Genomic DNA, 16,366 nt, shown 5'->3' on the forward strand with positions numbered 1-16,366 from the left:
GGAGCCATATTTTAGAAATCTAGAACATAAAAGTGAAAGGTCTAACACAATAAACAAACTCTATACAGAGAAATGATATGGATGCATCTAGCGGAACTGCATATCATAATATCTGCTGCTGTCCCCTGCTTTCCATCGCACAGTTTCTATGCATGGTCTAATGGTGTAATATTTACATATCTATTTTGGAGCCCCTGTCCCTGCAAGTGCTATTTAATACATTCTGGGGATACATCATTTGTTATTGCCGTTATAAATGAAATTATAATTATTGAGTCTAAAACACGATTAATAAATACTGCAACATAAAAACATTTCCTTGAGTAACTAAGAAAGTTTCTTACCTCCACAAAGAACATGGACAGAATGGAAATGCTGATCCAGTGGATGATCCCTGAACATTGTGATGCATTTGAGACTAAAACAACAGAATAAAATATATCAAATGCAATATATAAAAGTATTCTCTACATAAATAAACCTAACTGTAATTAATAACAGTCTCTACCTTAGGACCTGATGCAGACTTGTACGGGGGTGGTCCCGCATTGCATCCATAGGAAACATGTATAGATTTACCGGTATGCAGAGTTGTATAGAACTTGTAGTGGGTCTACCTCCTATCCATATTCTTGATTTGATACCAGTCATTATCAGTACAGCCCTATATCAGGTGCAAAAGATACGCCTGAAAACATGCGTATTTATGCTGTCGTCCAACTCTGCACAGCTCTCTCTCTCTCTCTCTCTCATTCTGCCTACATGGGGACGCACGGCTAAATACAAAGAGGCATGACTGTGCTGTAAGTGGAGATGTAAACGAAATGTATACAATTCCTCATCGCGCCTGCTTTCACACACACAGATTTGGGGTGCACGCAGTGCCATATAATGTTATATACGCTCTGCAAATACAGTAGGTGAACTTTAAACTCAGCATCAGGCCCTTAATGAGCAGGTTTCTCAGAGAAAACAAAATAAATAGGACACAGCCAGGGAGATATAAAAGAAAGAAAAGCTGCACTGCACGTAAGGAGAGTTCAGTGAAAGACAAGAAAAGGAATAGGGAAAGGGTCAGAGATCAGCAGCCATCTTCTGTCTGCAGACAAATGTGTGTATGATCCTAGCAAGGAGCTGGCCTCTACCATTCCTATTGGGTCTCCTCAGAGGAAGGAAAATGAAGATTAGTTGCGCTTCAAATATTGACAAAATGAGTCAGATAATTTTATTGTAATGTTTGAAGTAAATGTCCTTCATTGAGAATGAGTTTAGATAGGAACTGCAAATGAAACCAACTAATGGCACTTCACATAGCACAAAGGGGTATATTTACTACAGTAAAAGTTTTTAGAAGTGGAGATGTTGACCATAGCAACCAATCAGATTCTAGCTAGTATCTTCTATAAGGTGCTAGATAAATGTTAAGTAGAATCTGATTGGTTGATATGTGAAACATCTCCACTTCTGAAAACACGCACTTTAGTAAATATACCCCTTAGTATTGAAAAATCTATACAACCAATATTTGGGGGGCTACTGGCTGACTGTACTGATAAGCTCGGTACACCTTAGACGATATTTCGGCCGATCCGACAGATAGGTAGGTCCAATATATTGGCTATATTGGATCCAGAACCAGTCTTAGGATGTACCGGGGCTCCTTTATTATTTCATCTATCTGGTACAGAGGTTACTCCCCTTTTTTATTATACTATTTGAATATGTTTTATTAAAGGTTATTTTATTTGAGACAATCTGCACCATGAGAAGTCTCTATGTTTATTTCTATGAGTTTCCTATGATCCTGGTTTATATTTATGGACTCAAAGAAACCTTTATATGTCTAGGGCTTATGATTTGATGCAAGATATATTGTTGCCCGGGTTTAAATCTTCAAGTTATTAAGTTATCAATGAGTTGGATGTAACTGTCTACATGGCGCACTCCGCTGTGGGGTCCGACCGGGACCCCAACCACTTAATTAGGAATCCCAGACCAATTGCCACCCCTCTGAAGTTTTCATCCAAAACTATCCAGTGGAAGGTCCAGAATAGGCTCCCCATTTCAAAGTTCTACACAATGTACACCAACAGGAGGTCAAATCGGGACCTCAGTCCCCTAGTATGTTTTCTGGGATCCAATGTTACCACTCTGTGAAGTTTTCATCCAAATCCATCCAGCGGAAGGCCCAGAAAAGGCTCCCCGGGTCAAATTTCTGCCCAGCATACACCAATGGTAGGTCCGTCCAGGACCCTAACCCCCTTCAAACCTGGCCAGTATCCAACTGAACCACCTCACGTTCGTTTCATCCCAACCTGTGCAGGGGTGTCTGAATACATAACCAGACAGACAAACAGACCAATTAATATATATATTTCCCCTTGACAACCTTTCCAGTGTCTTTCTCACAATTAGTATAATCACTTTTGCAAATATAGATTACTCATAACACACTAATTTGTTCTTTTAATGAGGCCAATATTCTAGAAATGGCTATAAATCTCTATTCTTAAATAGGAAGCTTCAGAACAAATGTTCCAGCACAATAGGTATTAATTGTACACCCACACAATTAAAATGCCAATTTTAAGTGTTAGCAATTATTGGAAATGCATCCAAAGAAACAAGAAGATTTAAACGTTATTTTAGCTGATTTTCGAACATAGCAAATTAGAAACAAACAATCTTATTTATTCTCTGTGTTCTGTCTTCTTAATTACTGGTAGCTCCAATCACTCAGCTATCAAGAAAGAAAATCACATCTATGGCATTCATACCTCCTTATTCAATACAAGTCCATCCATTAGAACGCCATCCTGCAGCAGTACTAAATATATTGTTGGAAATGCTGAACAGCATGATGCCTCATTTGCAGAATGTTTGCGAGCAGATGTTTAAGTTCTTTTACCACACTCCTTGCACAACTAGTATAAGCAGATGAGAACCTCAATCTTTGCAGCTGAAGTCTGTAGTCAAAACAATCCATTATGATTCTAAGAGGGACACTCCATTATCTGTTAATGGAATGGAATTTAAATGTCGGCGGTTCAAATCCCGTCAGCAGATGGCCGACGGAGGAGATCCCGACAGAGGTAAGTATGTTCCCTAAACCTCCCTTAGGGGTGCCTATCCATGACTCCCCCCCCCCCCCTAGTGTCTAACCCCCCCTCCGAACCCTAAACCTAACCCGCCTAACCCTAACCTTCCCCGGGATCCTAATCTTAAATCCCCCCGGGGGCCCTAAACCTAACCCCCCCCCCCCATCCCCGGGCTAAGTGTAATACTTACCCCGCCAGCGACGATCGGGATGGCGGGGGTTGGGGCTCCGGCGTCGGGATTAACATAGGCGTCAGTATTTCGACGCCTAAATTAAATCCCTTGCCGGGATTACACTGTCGGTATTGAGACCGGACAAAAGAGTACAACAAAATAGCAGATATTTATTTGTGGCCTTTGTAAGTCTGATTAGTTGATTAAGAGATGTTGGACGGTGAGCTCATTGAGTGGGTAGGTCCAATTGTAGAACATATGCCACTTTGCAGAAGGGAGAGCCAAGGAAATGGAGATACTTTCTGATCAGCATGCACGTTTTTCTTCTGGAAAAATTTTTTTTTTGCTGCATCTATTTGTGTCCCCCAAAAGGCACTATAATATGAGATATGGTAAGAACTTACCCTTGTTATCTCTATTTCTACGAAGTCCATAGGGTTCCACAGGATACCTTGGGGTATAGGTGTGACGTCAGTCGCAGGGCACCAAAGAGTTAAGCTTTCAGCCTCCCAGGATGCACTAGGTCCCCCTCCTATACCCCGCCCCCGGGCCAAGGCACCTCAGTTAGTTACCAAGCCATAGGCCGGAGGAGGAGAAGGAAGAGAGAGAACAAAGATCTGGACACATACAAGAATCACATTCTCACCAGAGGGAGACGGAAAACCGGTGACCAGAGCAAAGCCCATCTGCAGCACAGGTGCGACAGGGCGGGAGTCCTGTGGAACCCTATGGACTTCGTAGAAATAGAGATAACAAGGGTAAGTTCTTACCATATCTCATATTTTCTACTTCAGGGTCCATAGGGTATCCACAGGATACCTTGGGGATGTCCCAAAGCAGTATCCTTTAAGGGTGGGGACGCTCCTGTGCAGAAAGGAGAATCCGCCGCCCGAAGGAAGCATCCTGAGAGGCGAAGGTGTCAAACCTGTAATACCTCACGAAGGTATGGACAGAAGACCACGTAGCAGCCTTGCAGATCTGAACTGCCGAGGCACCACGTCGAGCTGCCCACGAAGGACCCACAGACCTAGTGGAATGAGCCTTCAGAGAAGGAGGGACCGGTAGGCCTTCATGAAGATAAGCTTCAGAAATAGCCATACGGATCCAGGCTGCCAAAGTTTGCTTTGAAGCAGGCCAACCCTTTTTACAGAAGCCATAGAGGACAACAAAGCGTCCGACTTCCTAAACAAAGAAGTGCGGTCAACATAAGTCCTTAAGGCCCGCACAACATCCAAAGAGGCCTCACCCACGGAAAGACCCGGTGAGTTAAAGGCCGGAACAACTATTTCCTCGTTAACATGAAACTGGGAAACAACTTTGGGAAGAAACTCGGGCCGAGTGCGGAGCACTGCCCTGTTCCCATGAAAAACCAAGAAAGGGGGTCTACAAGAAAGAGCCCCTAACTCAGAAACACGTCTGGCTGAAGCAACGGCCAGAAGGAAAACAGTCTTAGCTGTTAGCCATTTAATATCCACTGAGCCCAGTGGTTCAAACGGCGGTCCTTGGAGAGCCCTCAGGACCACAGCCAAATCCCAAGGCGCCACAGGTGGAACAAAGGGCGGCTGAATACGGAGAACACCTTGCATAAAGGTGCGCACATCCGGGATTGTAGCAATCCTACGGTGAAACCAGACAGATAGGGCCGAAACCTGTACCTTCAAAGAAGCAAGGCGAAGCCCATGATCTAGTCCCGCTTGCAGGAAGGCGAGAATCCGAGACAGACGAAACTCCCGCGGTGCATAACCTCTCGGTCGACACCACTGGAAGAACGTATGCCACACGCGATGGTATATCCTCGCGGAAGACGGTTTCCGAGCTCGTAACATGGTACGCACCACAGAGCTGGAAAACCCCCAGGACCTCAGCATGGCCGTCTCAACAGCCACGCCGCCAAAGACAGCCGAGTCAGGTCCGGGTGAAGACAAGGACCCTGAGACAGAAGGTCCGGTCGTAGCGGCAACTGCAGAGGACTGTCCACGGACAGACCCTGAAGGTCTGAGAACCAGTGCCGTCTGGGCCACGCGGGAGCTATCAACAGGAGCGTCCCTCCTTCCTGTTTGAATTTCCGGATTACCCGTGGAAGAAGGGAGACCGGAGGGAACAGGTATGCGAACCTGAACGTCCACCGGACGGACAGAGCATCCACCAGAGACGCCCCTTCGTCTCTTGTGCGAGACCCGTACACCGGCAACTTGTTGTTGTGCCGGGACGCCATGAGGTCGATTTCTGGAAGACCCCACCTGTCCACCAGTAGTTGAAAAACGTCCGGGTGCAGGGACCATTCCCCTGGATGAACGTCCTGGCGACTTAGAAAGTCCGCCTCCCAATTTAGCACTCCCGGGATGAAGACCGCTGATATGGCTGGAAGATTGCGCTCCGCCCAAACCAGGATCCGAGAGACCTCTACGAGAGCCGCCCGACTGCGAGTTCCTCCTTGCCTGTTTATGTAGGCCACGGTGGTAGCATTGTCCGACTGGACCTGCACCGGGTGACCCTGGAGAAACCGCTGTGCCTGCAGGAGAGCATTGAAGACCGCACGGAGTTCCAAGATATTTATTGGAAGCTCCGCTTCTGTCGGTGTCCACCTGCCCTGGAACAAGTGTGGACCCGAAACTGCTCCCCAGCCCCGAAGACTGGCGTCCGTTGTCAACAGGACCCAATTTGGAACCCAGAACGGACGTCCCTTGTTGAGGTGGGTCGTCTTTAACCACCACGCAAGGGACAGGCGAACCTCCGGGGTGAGCACAATCGTCTGGAACTTCAGAGACTGAGGCAGCCCGTTCCACTTGGACAGGATCAGGTGCTGCAGAGGTCTGGAGTGAAACTGGGCGTATTCCACCATGTCGAACACCGACACCATGGAGCCCAGTAACCTCATCGCCGAGTGTAAGGACACCCGGCGGCTGTGCAGACAACTGCGCACCCTTGACTGTAAAGCAGAGATCTTGTCCTCCGTCACGAAGATCCTTTGCTGTCCCGAGTCCAATAAGGCTCCAAGATGCAGAATCCTCCGAGACGGGATTAGAGTGGACTTCTGCCAGTTGATTAGCCAGTCGTGCCGTTGCAGCAGTGCAATGGTCAGGTCCAAGTGGTGTAACAGGAGCTCTGGAGATCCTGCCACCAATAACAGGTCGTCCAAGTACGGCAACATGCGGACTCCTTGCAGCCGCAGAGAAGCCGCCATGACCGCCATAGCGTCCTGTATGTCCAATGACACCATGTAGTCCCCAGGTTCCAGCGCCAGAATGATGGACCGTAGGGTCTCCATCCGAAACTTCGGGACCCGCAAAGACTTGTTGAGTGCTTTGAGGTTGAGAATCGGACGATATGACCCATTGGGTTTCTGTACCAAAAATAGATTTGAATAGAAACCCTGGCCCCTCTGGGAGAATGGAACAGGCACTATAACTCCAGCCTGGAGCATAGTGTGCAATACCTTCCGCAGCTCCGTAGCCTTGTTCCGGTCTGATGGTAGACCCGTGGTGAAGAATCGAGCTGGGGGTCTGTGCCGGAAGGAGAGGGCGTACCCGTGAGAGACCACCTCCAGAACCCAAGTGTCTGTCGTAGTGAACGACCAACACCGGGAGAACTGCAGCAGGCGGCCTCCCACCCTGGGATCCCCCAAGGGGAGACCCGGACCGTCAGGCCGCAGGCTTGTCATCTGGCTTGGGGGCCGGACGTCTGGTACTCCATGCCTGTTTCCGGGGCTTGACCGATTTCTTAGGGCCAGCCTGTCGAGGAAACGACTGTGGTTTGGGCCTGCCCTGGGCCCTAGATGACCGAAAGGACGATGGTCCAGAACCAGAAGGAGCAGCGGCCGACGGGAGACAAGCAGATTTGGCTGCCGCCAGCGTGGCCACAATCTTATCCAGATCCGGACCGAAGAGAACTTCTCCGGTAAACGGCAACGCTTCCAGACCTTTCTTGGATCTGCGTCCGCCTTCCAGGATCGCAGCCACAAGGTGCGACGAGCAGCTACCGCTGCTGAAGAAATTCTAGACACCAGAGTACTAATGTCTAGAACCGCCTCGTTGATGTAGGTGGCCGAATCACGGAGATTGCCAATCAACTCCGCCTGTTCGGCCGGACAGTCGGATTCAAAAGAAGCCTCTAATGAATCCGCCCAGCGCTCCATCGCTCTGGCAACCCAGCAAATGGCCATAGCCGGCCGTGCTGCCCCCCCTGCAAGGGAATAAGCGGACTTCAGGCAGATTTCTACCTTGCGGTCCGTAGCATCCTTAAGGGAGGACATGGATGGCATCGGCAATGTGGCACTACGGACAAGACGGGTCACGTGAGAATCCACCTGTGGAGGGGATTCCCACTTAGCAAAATAATTATCCGCGAACGGATAAGCCACCGCCAGGCGTCTCTGCGGCTGGTATCTTTTGCCAGGTTGTTTCCACGCCTCCTCTAAATGGTCCACCAACTGACCCGAAAGAGGAAAGACTGTGGCATCGCCCTTCACATCTTTGAAAAAGGCATACTTAGATTTAGCCACTGGGGGAACTTCGTCCTCAATCACCAAGGCTGTGCGGACCGCCCGAATAAGTCCAGGAATATATACTTTGGACTTAGCATCAGCGTCCTTAGTATGGAAAGGTTCCTGATCGTAAGGATCCAGAATCTCCCCATCATCAGACGTCCCTTCGTCATCCTCATAAGGAGCGGACAGAGACGCCACCGGCCTTTTATGAGGCCGCATCACAGACTCCCCTTGCAACACATCCGACAAGTGCTGTACAGAACTCGTCAGGGAGTTAACCCACGCTGGCTCCTGAGAACCCGGGAGCGGGGAAATAGGGAGACTGTGGGGTACCACCAATTGTCGTGGGAACCCCTGCATGGGTGACGACACCACAGACTGCTGGGACAAACCCATCGGAGTAAACGCGGGCTGCGGAGCTAACTGGCCCACTAAAGCTGTTAACGCCTGAGCGAAACAAGCCCAGGGCGGCTCCTGTACCGGTGCTGTAACCGTAATAGGCCGCGCCATGGACAAACACTGCCGGCAAAGGCCCTCCGCGCTACCCTCCCCCTCCGCTAACGGTACTTTGCACGTGGTACACTGTAGCCGGAGGGGAAAATCACTTTCAGACATTATGGCACCACGTATGTGACCTCTCTCACCAATTAAGTATTAAATAGGCGAGAGACCACCCTGCAGCACCGCACCGCAAGGGCTTTAGCAGAAAGAACAGGGACAGTAATAAAGCTGACAGTTTAGAGAAGAAAAGTTACAGGCAGCGCTAGCACAGTCACATACAATGCAGAGAAATAACAATTCCTGCACTAACAGCGCTGATCACTCAACTACACAGACACAGGGCCTGGTAGGACACAGCGCTGCATACACAGACCTGAGCCACAGCGGAGGAGAGGTATGCGGGGGGACCCAGACCACGATGCTTCCTTCCAGACTTCCAGCAGCGTTCACCATGCGTTGCAGAGAAGATGGCCGCCGAGGAGCAGAGAGAAGCTGGCCTGGGGGAGGAGCGCTGACACAGGACCAGTCAGCACAGTGCAGAGAGGGCTGTGTGCAGCGGGGGAGGCGCCGGCTGTGAGACAGGGAAGGCGCGCTCCCCTGGCATGCATTTAACCCCTGGGACGCCGCAGCGCTACCGCTCTGCTGCGGTCCGCTGTCCCAGGGGGTAGTGGAAGCGCAGGTTGGTCGCCTGGCTCCACGCTGCAGCCAGTCCCCAGGGAGCCCCCTGCCTGGGGACTTAGGACCATGTGATCAGCGGGGACCCACCGCGGGACCCCGCTGCTTACCTCTGTCCCCCTTGAATCCGGCCATGGTCCGGAGCATCTGGGGTCACCGCTAGCTGTGACCCCAGATGCCCACCAGCATCCCCGGATCAGTACCGGCGTTCTGGTACCGGCGGGGTGTAGGGAAGACAGCATGGACGTCAGGACTGACTGTCCATGCTGTTCATCCAGATGTGCAGCCACAGCTGCATGAAGAAAAAGCTTCAGGGGCTCTTCTAGCCCCCACTCCAACAGGTGCACCCGACTCCGGCCGGGCACCAAACTAAACTGAGGTGCCTTGGCCCGGGGGCGGGGTATAGGAGGGGGACCTAGTGCATCCTGGGAGGCTGAAAGCTTAACTCTTTGGTGCCCTGCGACTGACGTCACACCTATACCCCAAGGTATCCTGTGGATACCCTATGGACCCTGAAGTAGAAATAGCATTTTGCTGTATTGATTTTTCAACATGTTCCTGTAGGCAAGTCATGACTTGGACTGTTCTGAGACTGGCAAAGTGCTCTAACTTTCTGGTTACAAAAATGTTGTCAAGATAAGGCTATACCGTGACTCTTGAGAGCATCCATAAGAACTACACTAAATCTTGAAGATGTTTAGAAGAAATGAAACTTCCTTCCTGCATGTACAATGGACTGTACTGATCCCATGCTGAAATGTCTTGCATAAATTACATTTACTGAGCAGTCTCATATCAAAAGATGATTGAAATCCATCACACACTTTTTCTACTTGGAGTATTTTGATCGTCCTGAAATGCCTTCAGCTCTACTGGAGATGACGGAACTCAGAATATTCCCTCCGTGTATAGAGTAGAATGATAACTTGTACCAATGACTGATGATGTCGTGAACCCATTGATCCTGAGTGGTCACATACTTCAAAATAATGCCACACATAGTTAGTTAAGTTGGTTTAAACAAAAGTAATCGAAAAGGCTTTGAGCCTGGTTTATCTTCCCTATTCCTGAAGAAATGGAAAGTCTGTTTAACTGTTGTCCCATTAAAGTGCTGAAAAAGCGGTTTCCACGGATTATAATCTATTTATAACCATCTGGAATCACTGGGAACCATTAAGTTCTTACTTAAGCACTACACATATATCACTGCACATATATTTGCCTGACTCAGTTGAGTTGGGAGACAGGAAAAATACACTGTAGGGTAGGAGGGGTTACATTTTCTGTCTCTACTAAACTCACCATGGTGTTAACTTAAACGATGGAGTTTGAAAAGAAAAAAGTGCATATCCAGCCATCTTAAACTATAAAGGATACAGTTCACTCAGTCACTGCATTACAGATCCCTACTTCCAGCATCTCTGCTATAAAGAGCAATTAACCAACTGCTTTGCAATTAAGAGTATATATCCAGTTGTTGTATAATAGCACACATCCATAGTTTGTTAAATCACAGTTACAAGCATGCATTACCGAAAACTGTATATATAGTAGGGATGTGCAGGCTCGGATAGGTTCGAGTTTGCACGTGGAGTTCGGATTTTTCCCTCCAAAAAAACGGAACTCAGAACGAGGCAAAACGTCATCTTACATGGACGAACATCATCATTCCTGGTCTTTTGTCCAGGAATGATGATGTTCGTCCATGTAAGATGACGTTTTGCCTCGTTCTGAGTTCCGTTTTTTTGGAGGGAAAAATCCGAACTCCACGTGCAAACTCGAACCTATCCGAGCCTGCACATCCCTAATATATAGTTATATATATATATATATATATATATATATATATGTATGTATCTATATACATTATTACAGAGGTTGAATTTGTCTTGCAGTTTGAACTGTAACTTACACTGGAGCAGTTTTGTGTCTATCAGCAGTTCCACGGTCATTAGAATTACCACTAGCACCACACAGGCCACGAGGAAGCTATTCACACCAGCACTAAGCAGAAATACATGCCACACAGTGGCCCTTCTACCACAGCATGGCTTCAGCCAGCTCGACCTAGAGAAAAATGAACAAAAAAAAAAGGTCAATTTTGAATAATTTATTTTTTCAGAATATTGTTAGGAACAGCTTTTTCTTCTTTAGTACAACAATATGTATGTATTAAGCTTCTGTACCAGTAACATGTTTGGATTAATTCTCTTCTGAACTCTAGAGGACAGTATATAAACCTTTATTTGCCTGGACTTAGACTAAACGGGCGTATCCACTAGACGAGAAAAAGGAGCAATTGAATGATTACGAAATCATAATCGTTCAATCGCTCATTAACCATTCATTAATTGTGCAGTAAAATGTCGAAAACGATCAGAGATGCGCGCTCTTGCTCATCACCTGAACATGCAGGCCAAGCTGTCGATATCAAGGTTGTGCATGTTCGGGGATGAGGGACGGTGTCTGCACTGAACTGCATATTGTTCAGTGTGGGCACATTATCCACTGCACAGGATGATGAATGATTGCATGATTACAATGTTGTAATCATTCAGTCGTTCCACTCTCGTGTAGTGGATACGCACCTAGGCTGTGAGTTTGCTTCTGGACTTTTCCTAGATTTTTAATGCATAATGTAAAAAAGTGTTCCAGACATTGTACATCATGAATAACTGTGTCCACCTCTCTCACTCCAATCTGTCCTTAATGCTGCTGCACAGGTCATTTTTCTCTCCAAAACGCACTACGTCTGCCTCCCTTTCCCCTTCAGAAGCCAATTCAAACTTCTCACACTGACAAAGCCCTCACCCAATTCTCTCCCATTTACATCTCTGCAGTCACAGCATATGCAGGGTGTGTGATAAACTGAAGAGGTAGTTGTGGAACACCCATTGTACCAATGGCCCTGGACAGCCGGTGTATATGTCCTAATGAGAGCAGGTAATGTGCAGTCATAGCAGAGGTAGGGGTGTGCAGCATGTGTTGAACTGCACCCCGTACACTGACAGAGTGACTGCATGCTGTATCTAGGCAATATATGGGCAGTGGACTCTGAATGGCTGGTCCCCCCTGCATTCCTGCATCATTCGGCCATGGATCAATTAATAGACCCGGCAGTCTACTACACTTAATATGGGGGAGAGCGATTGCGGCAGAGATCCATCACTGGGTCCGGGTGGCCCCTTTGAAGACTGGCTCTGTGCAACATCTCCAGTAGCTTTCAGCTAAAAGCTACAGCTGGGTGCAGGGGAGGGGGCTTCGGTGACACCCTCTGCACCCATGGTAGTTATGCAGCACCTACACTGAAGCAGCAGTTATAAATCGGCCCGGCTTGGGGGACTGTGTGATAATTCACTGAGGGGAACACAGAGCACAGCCATGTGCCGCCACAGTGAGAACTGTTCTGTGCTCCTTTTGGCCCAATACATCACTGCTTCCTCCCATTCCAAACTCCAAGACTTTGAAGCCGATTCAGAGCCGCTCACATGATGTGTAAGCAAACTGCGTAGGCACAGCAATGCATTAGCACGCCCAGTATTTCTTAGAGAGCGATCACATAGTGTATGCAGACACCCACAAGCCTGTCTTAAGACGCCCACTGTGCACGTCATGTCCAGGAAGTGTATGCAACCATCGGTACATCGGGTAACATCGGATGCGATCGCAGCACTTGAGGTTGACCATACCCTGCCGCAAGCACTGCGAGCACTTCAGTGTAAAAACTAGCCAGGTGACATGTACTATGATGCTGTCTTTTAATTATGCACACCTCTAAAATGCCTGCATTTGAACCTCCACTTCCCTGTTTTTAATGGCCAGCCCCGTTACCACCTACAAACGGCTTCCCCTGTCACTCACTCTGCTGGCCTGTGTACGGGCAGCGAGCAAACGCATTGTGAACTTTCGCTAAGGTGCGATGCATACACATGTGCACAATGCATACACACTGCATACCATCAGCAGCAGCGAGAGTTTGCATCTTAGCGAGCGGGTCTGAATGAGCTCCTTTGCTCATAATGCTCCCTACCGCTGGAATTCGCCTCCTCACCACAAAACTTCAAACAGGCTCTCAAGACCCACTTCTGTGAGCTCGCATAAACAGGACCCTCATCCCTCCCCTCACAACATCATCTCCTCCCCACTGCCTTCATCGGCACCTATCCCGTGGAGCCTGCCGCTCTGCTGCGCATTTGGGTATTATGACTGCTAAATGATATGAAGATTATAAATATACAAAAAGATAGATATCAGTGGTAAAGTGTAAGCATGTTGAAATTTATCATCACAGTAGGCTGATCATGTGACTGGTTAACATCGTCAACAGCCTTTGCGATGTCATTAAGCTTTGATAGTAAGGTCACTGGTTTATGATATACAGTCGTCAGTTATCAGCTGTATCTGCTCATATAACATCCCACAGTGTAAGGTCAGCTTATTTTTAACCTAAATGTTATTTGCAAATAATGTTAGATGAACGTCAGCAAGCAACTTGTCATTTTTCACCCGAGTATGCTGATCATGTGTCTGGCAAACATCAAGCAGCTCTCTGTTGTCCCAGCCTGGAGAAAAGAAAGTACCCGGGAAACCCTAAAAATCTTGGGGTCATACTTTCTGTGGGAACACCATTGGCCAAAAGAATGCCAAACTCTGTAATAGATGCGGGCAGAGGAAGGTTTTCGCGCCCTAAGCATCGTTTGAATCACAGAGCAGAAGAAACCTTTGGCTCTTAAGATGGAAGACTCAAGAGCCATACCATCAAAGAGACAGGGTAAGTCCAGATGCAGGCAGGGACCCTGCGCTAACAGATCCGTCCCAAGAGGAAGAGGAAAAGTAGAGTCTATGGATAAATTCCGTATGTCGGTGAACCAATGGTGTTATGGGCCAAGCAGGAGCTACTAGTATCACTATTCCGCCTTCCTGCTTGAATTTCCTGAGGACCCTTGGAAGGAGGGAAATCGGAGGAAAGAGATACACCAGCTTGAAGTCCCATCTCACTGCCAGTGCTTCCTCAAATGCGGCTGTGGGGTCTTTGGTTCTGGACTCGTACCTGGGGACCTTGTGATTGTGACGTGAGGCCATGACGTTTACATATGATAGGGCCTATTAGTTCACCACTCTCCCATGTGTATGTCCTGATGACTTAGGAAGTCCGCTTCCCAGTTGAGGACTTCCGTGATGAATATTGCAGAGATAGCTGGAAGATGATGTTCTGCCCAGATCAGAATGTTTTTCACTCCCCTCATGGCTGCGTGACTTCGCATGCCTCCTTGATGACTGAGATAGACTACTGAGATTGCGTTGTCGGACTGGATCTGGACCGGCCTGCCCAGGTCCTGCGCTTTATACACTGCTCGAAGCTCCAGAATGTGTATGGGCAGATGATTTTCCTTGTTTTGCCCAACTTCCCTGAAAAAGTGTGATGAACTGTCACCGCCCCCATCCGCGAAGACTGCCGTCTTTGGGGAGGAGCACCCAATTTTGAATCCTGAAAGGGCGACTTGTCCAGATGATCCTTTTGTAGCCTCCACAAGAGAGAGAGCCGAACCTCTGGAGTGAGAAGGATCCTCTGGGACTGCATTAGATGATACTGTCTGTTCCAACGGGAGAGAATCAATTGCTGCAGAGGCCTGGATTGGAACCGGGCATATAACACCATGTCGAAGGTAGATACCATTGATCCCAAGACCTGCCTCGCTGATAGAATGGATACCCTTCGATTGCATAGCAATTTGCGTACTCGCAATGATAGGGCCACAATGTTGTCCTCTGGCAGAAACACCCTTGTGTCTGAGAATCCAGAAGTACCATCCGCTGTGTTGGAGACAAAGAATATTTCTTCCAATTCATTATCCAGCCCTACGTCTGTAGGCAGGCAATGGTCAGCTGGAGATGGTGTTGTAGAACAGCCGGAGATTGCCAATATCAGAAGGTTGTCCAGGTATGGCAGTATTCTGATTCCTTGACGCCTGAGGTAGGCTCTCCTCACCGCCATTATTTTGGGGAAGACCCGAGGGGCCGTAGATAGACCAAAGGGCAGTGCCTGAAATTGCTAATGTTGTTGCACGACAGCAAACTGTAGAAATTGTTGGTGGTATGTCATAATAGGCACATACAGGTACGCATCCTGAATATCCAAGGAAACCATAAAAATCCCCAGGTTCCATTTCCAAAATAATTGATCGGAGAGTCTCCATACAGAACTTGGGTACACGGATAAACTTGTTAAGGGTTTACAGATTTAGAATAGGGCGAATAGAACCATTTGGTTTCTGAACCAAAAATAGATTGAAATAATAATATTTTTCTTGTTGAACCACAAGAACCTGGATTATCACCCCTGCCTTCAGCTGGGAGTAAATGGCCTCCTTTAGGGCCAAGACCTTGATAGGCTCCGATGGGGGATTTGTACAAAAAACACTTCTGGGGAGGATGCCTCCAGAAAAAGAAAGCATACCCGAGAGACCACATCTCGGCCCCAGGCATCTGTTGTTGTTTGATGCCAGTAGTCCGCAAATTGAAGAAGTCAGCCTCCCACTCTGGGATCCCCCAGGGGGAGGCCCCCTTCCCATTAGGCAGAGGGTTTGTCGTCAGACTTAGAAGCTGGACGTCTGGCCGGCCAGGACCTCTTAGTTTGCTGCTTGATGATCTTGCGAGAACTAGACAGCCTGGAGGAAAAAAATTGTCTTTTTGCTCGTCCCTGAGGACTAAAGGACTGAAAAGAAGACTGCCTAGACTTTAATGTAGCTGCTGATGGCAGACCTGCAGATTTTAAAGCTGCCAGAGTAGCCACTATCTTAAATAATTCTGGTCCAAATAGTAGGTTTCCATAAAAAGGTAAAGATTCCAGAGCCTTCTTTGACCCCATATCTGCTTTCCAGGACCTTAACCAAAGGGCTCTACGAGCCACAACCGAGGCGGACGATGCTTTAGAAGCTAGGAGCCCAGCATCTATTGCTGCTTCTCCCAAATAGGAGGGTGATCCCCGTATGTGGGAGATATAGTTCAGCTGTTCTCAGATAGCATTTGGTAGAGTATCCTCCAATGCCCCTGTCCATTCCTCAACAGCCTTGGATACCCAAGCCCCGGCCATAGCTGGTCGAGTAACAGCTCCAGACAATGAAAATACTGCTTTAAGACAGGTTTACATTTTTCTATCTGTAGAACCTTTTGGGGAAGATGCTGACGGAATAGGCAACGTAGCACTCCTGACTAAATGTGCCACATGAACATCCATAGTAGGAGGGATTTCCCACTTAGTACATTCAGTAGCTGGAAAAGGATACAAAGATGCTATTCTTTTCATAACATGGAACAGTTTATCCAGGTTACTCTGTCGAAGCCGGATAATTGGCTGAGACAGGAACGGTTTAAAATGAAATCTGCGTGACGCCATTTTGCGATTGGCCGCCCAACGCCATTTTAGTGAATCTC

At 48.0% G+C, this 16,366-nt stretch overlaps 1 protein-coding gene across 1 annotated transcript in view; it reads right to left on the minus strand.

Moving 5' to 3' along the window:
- TMEM266 (transmembrane protein 266) overlaps positions 1-16,366 on the minus strand; it is an 83,092-nt gene that overhangs the window by 58,057 nt on the left and 8,669 nt on the right. The window contains exons 3-4 of the mRNA XM_088444195.1: positions 10,845-10,999; positions 345-418 (exon numbers count right to left, since the gene is read on the minus strand). Coding sequence (XP_088300321.1) covers positions 345-418; positions 10,845-10,999 — 229 coding nt within the window. The remainder of the gene's footprint in view (positions 1-344; positions 419-10,844; positions 11,000-16,366) is intronic.

The sequence above is a fragment of the Taudactylus pleione genome, unplaced genomic scaffold (assembly GCF_031769625.1).
Source record: "Taudactylus pleione unplaced genomic scaffold, aTauple2 ptg000019l, whole genome shotgun sequence".
NCBI classification, from domain to species: domain Eukaryota; kingdom Metazoa; phylum Chordata; class Amphibia; order Anura; family Myobatrachidae; genus Taudactylus; species Taudactylus pleione.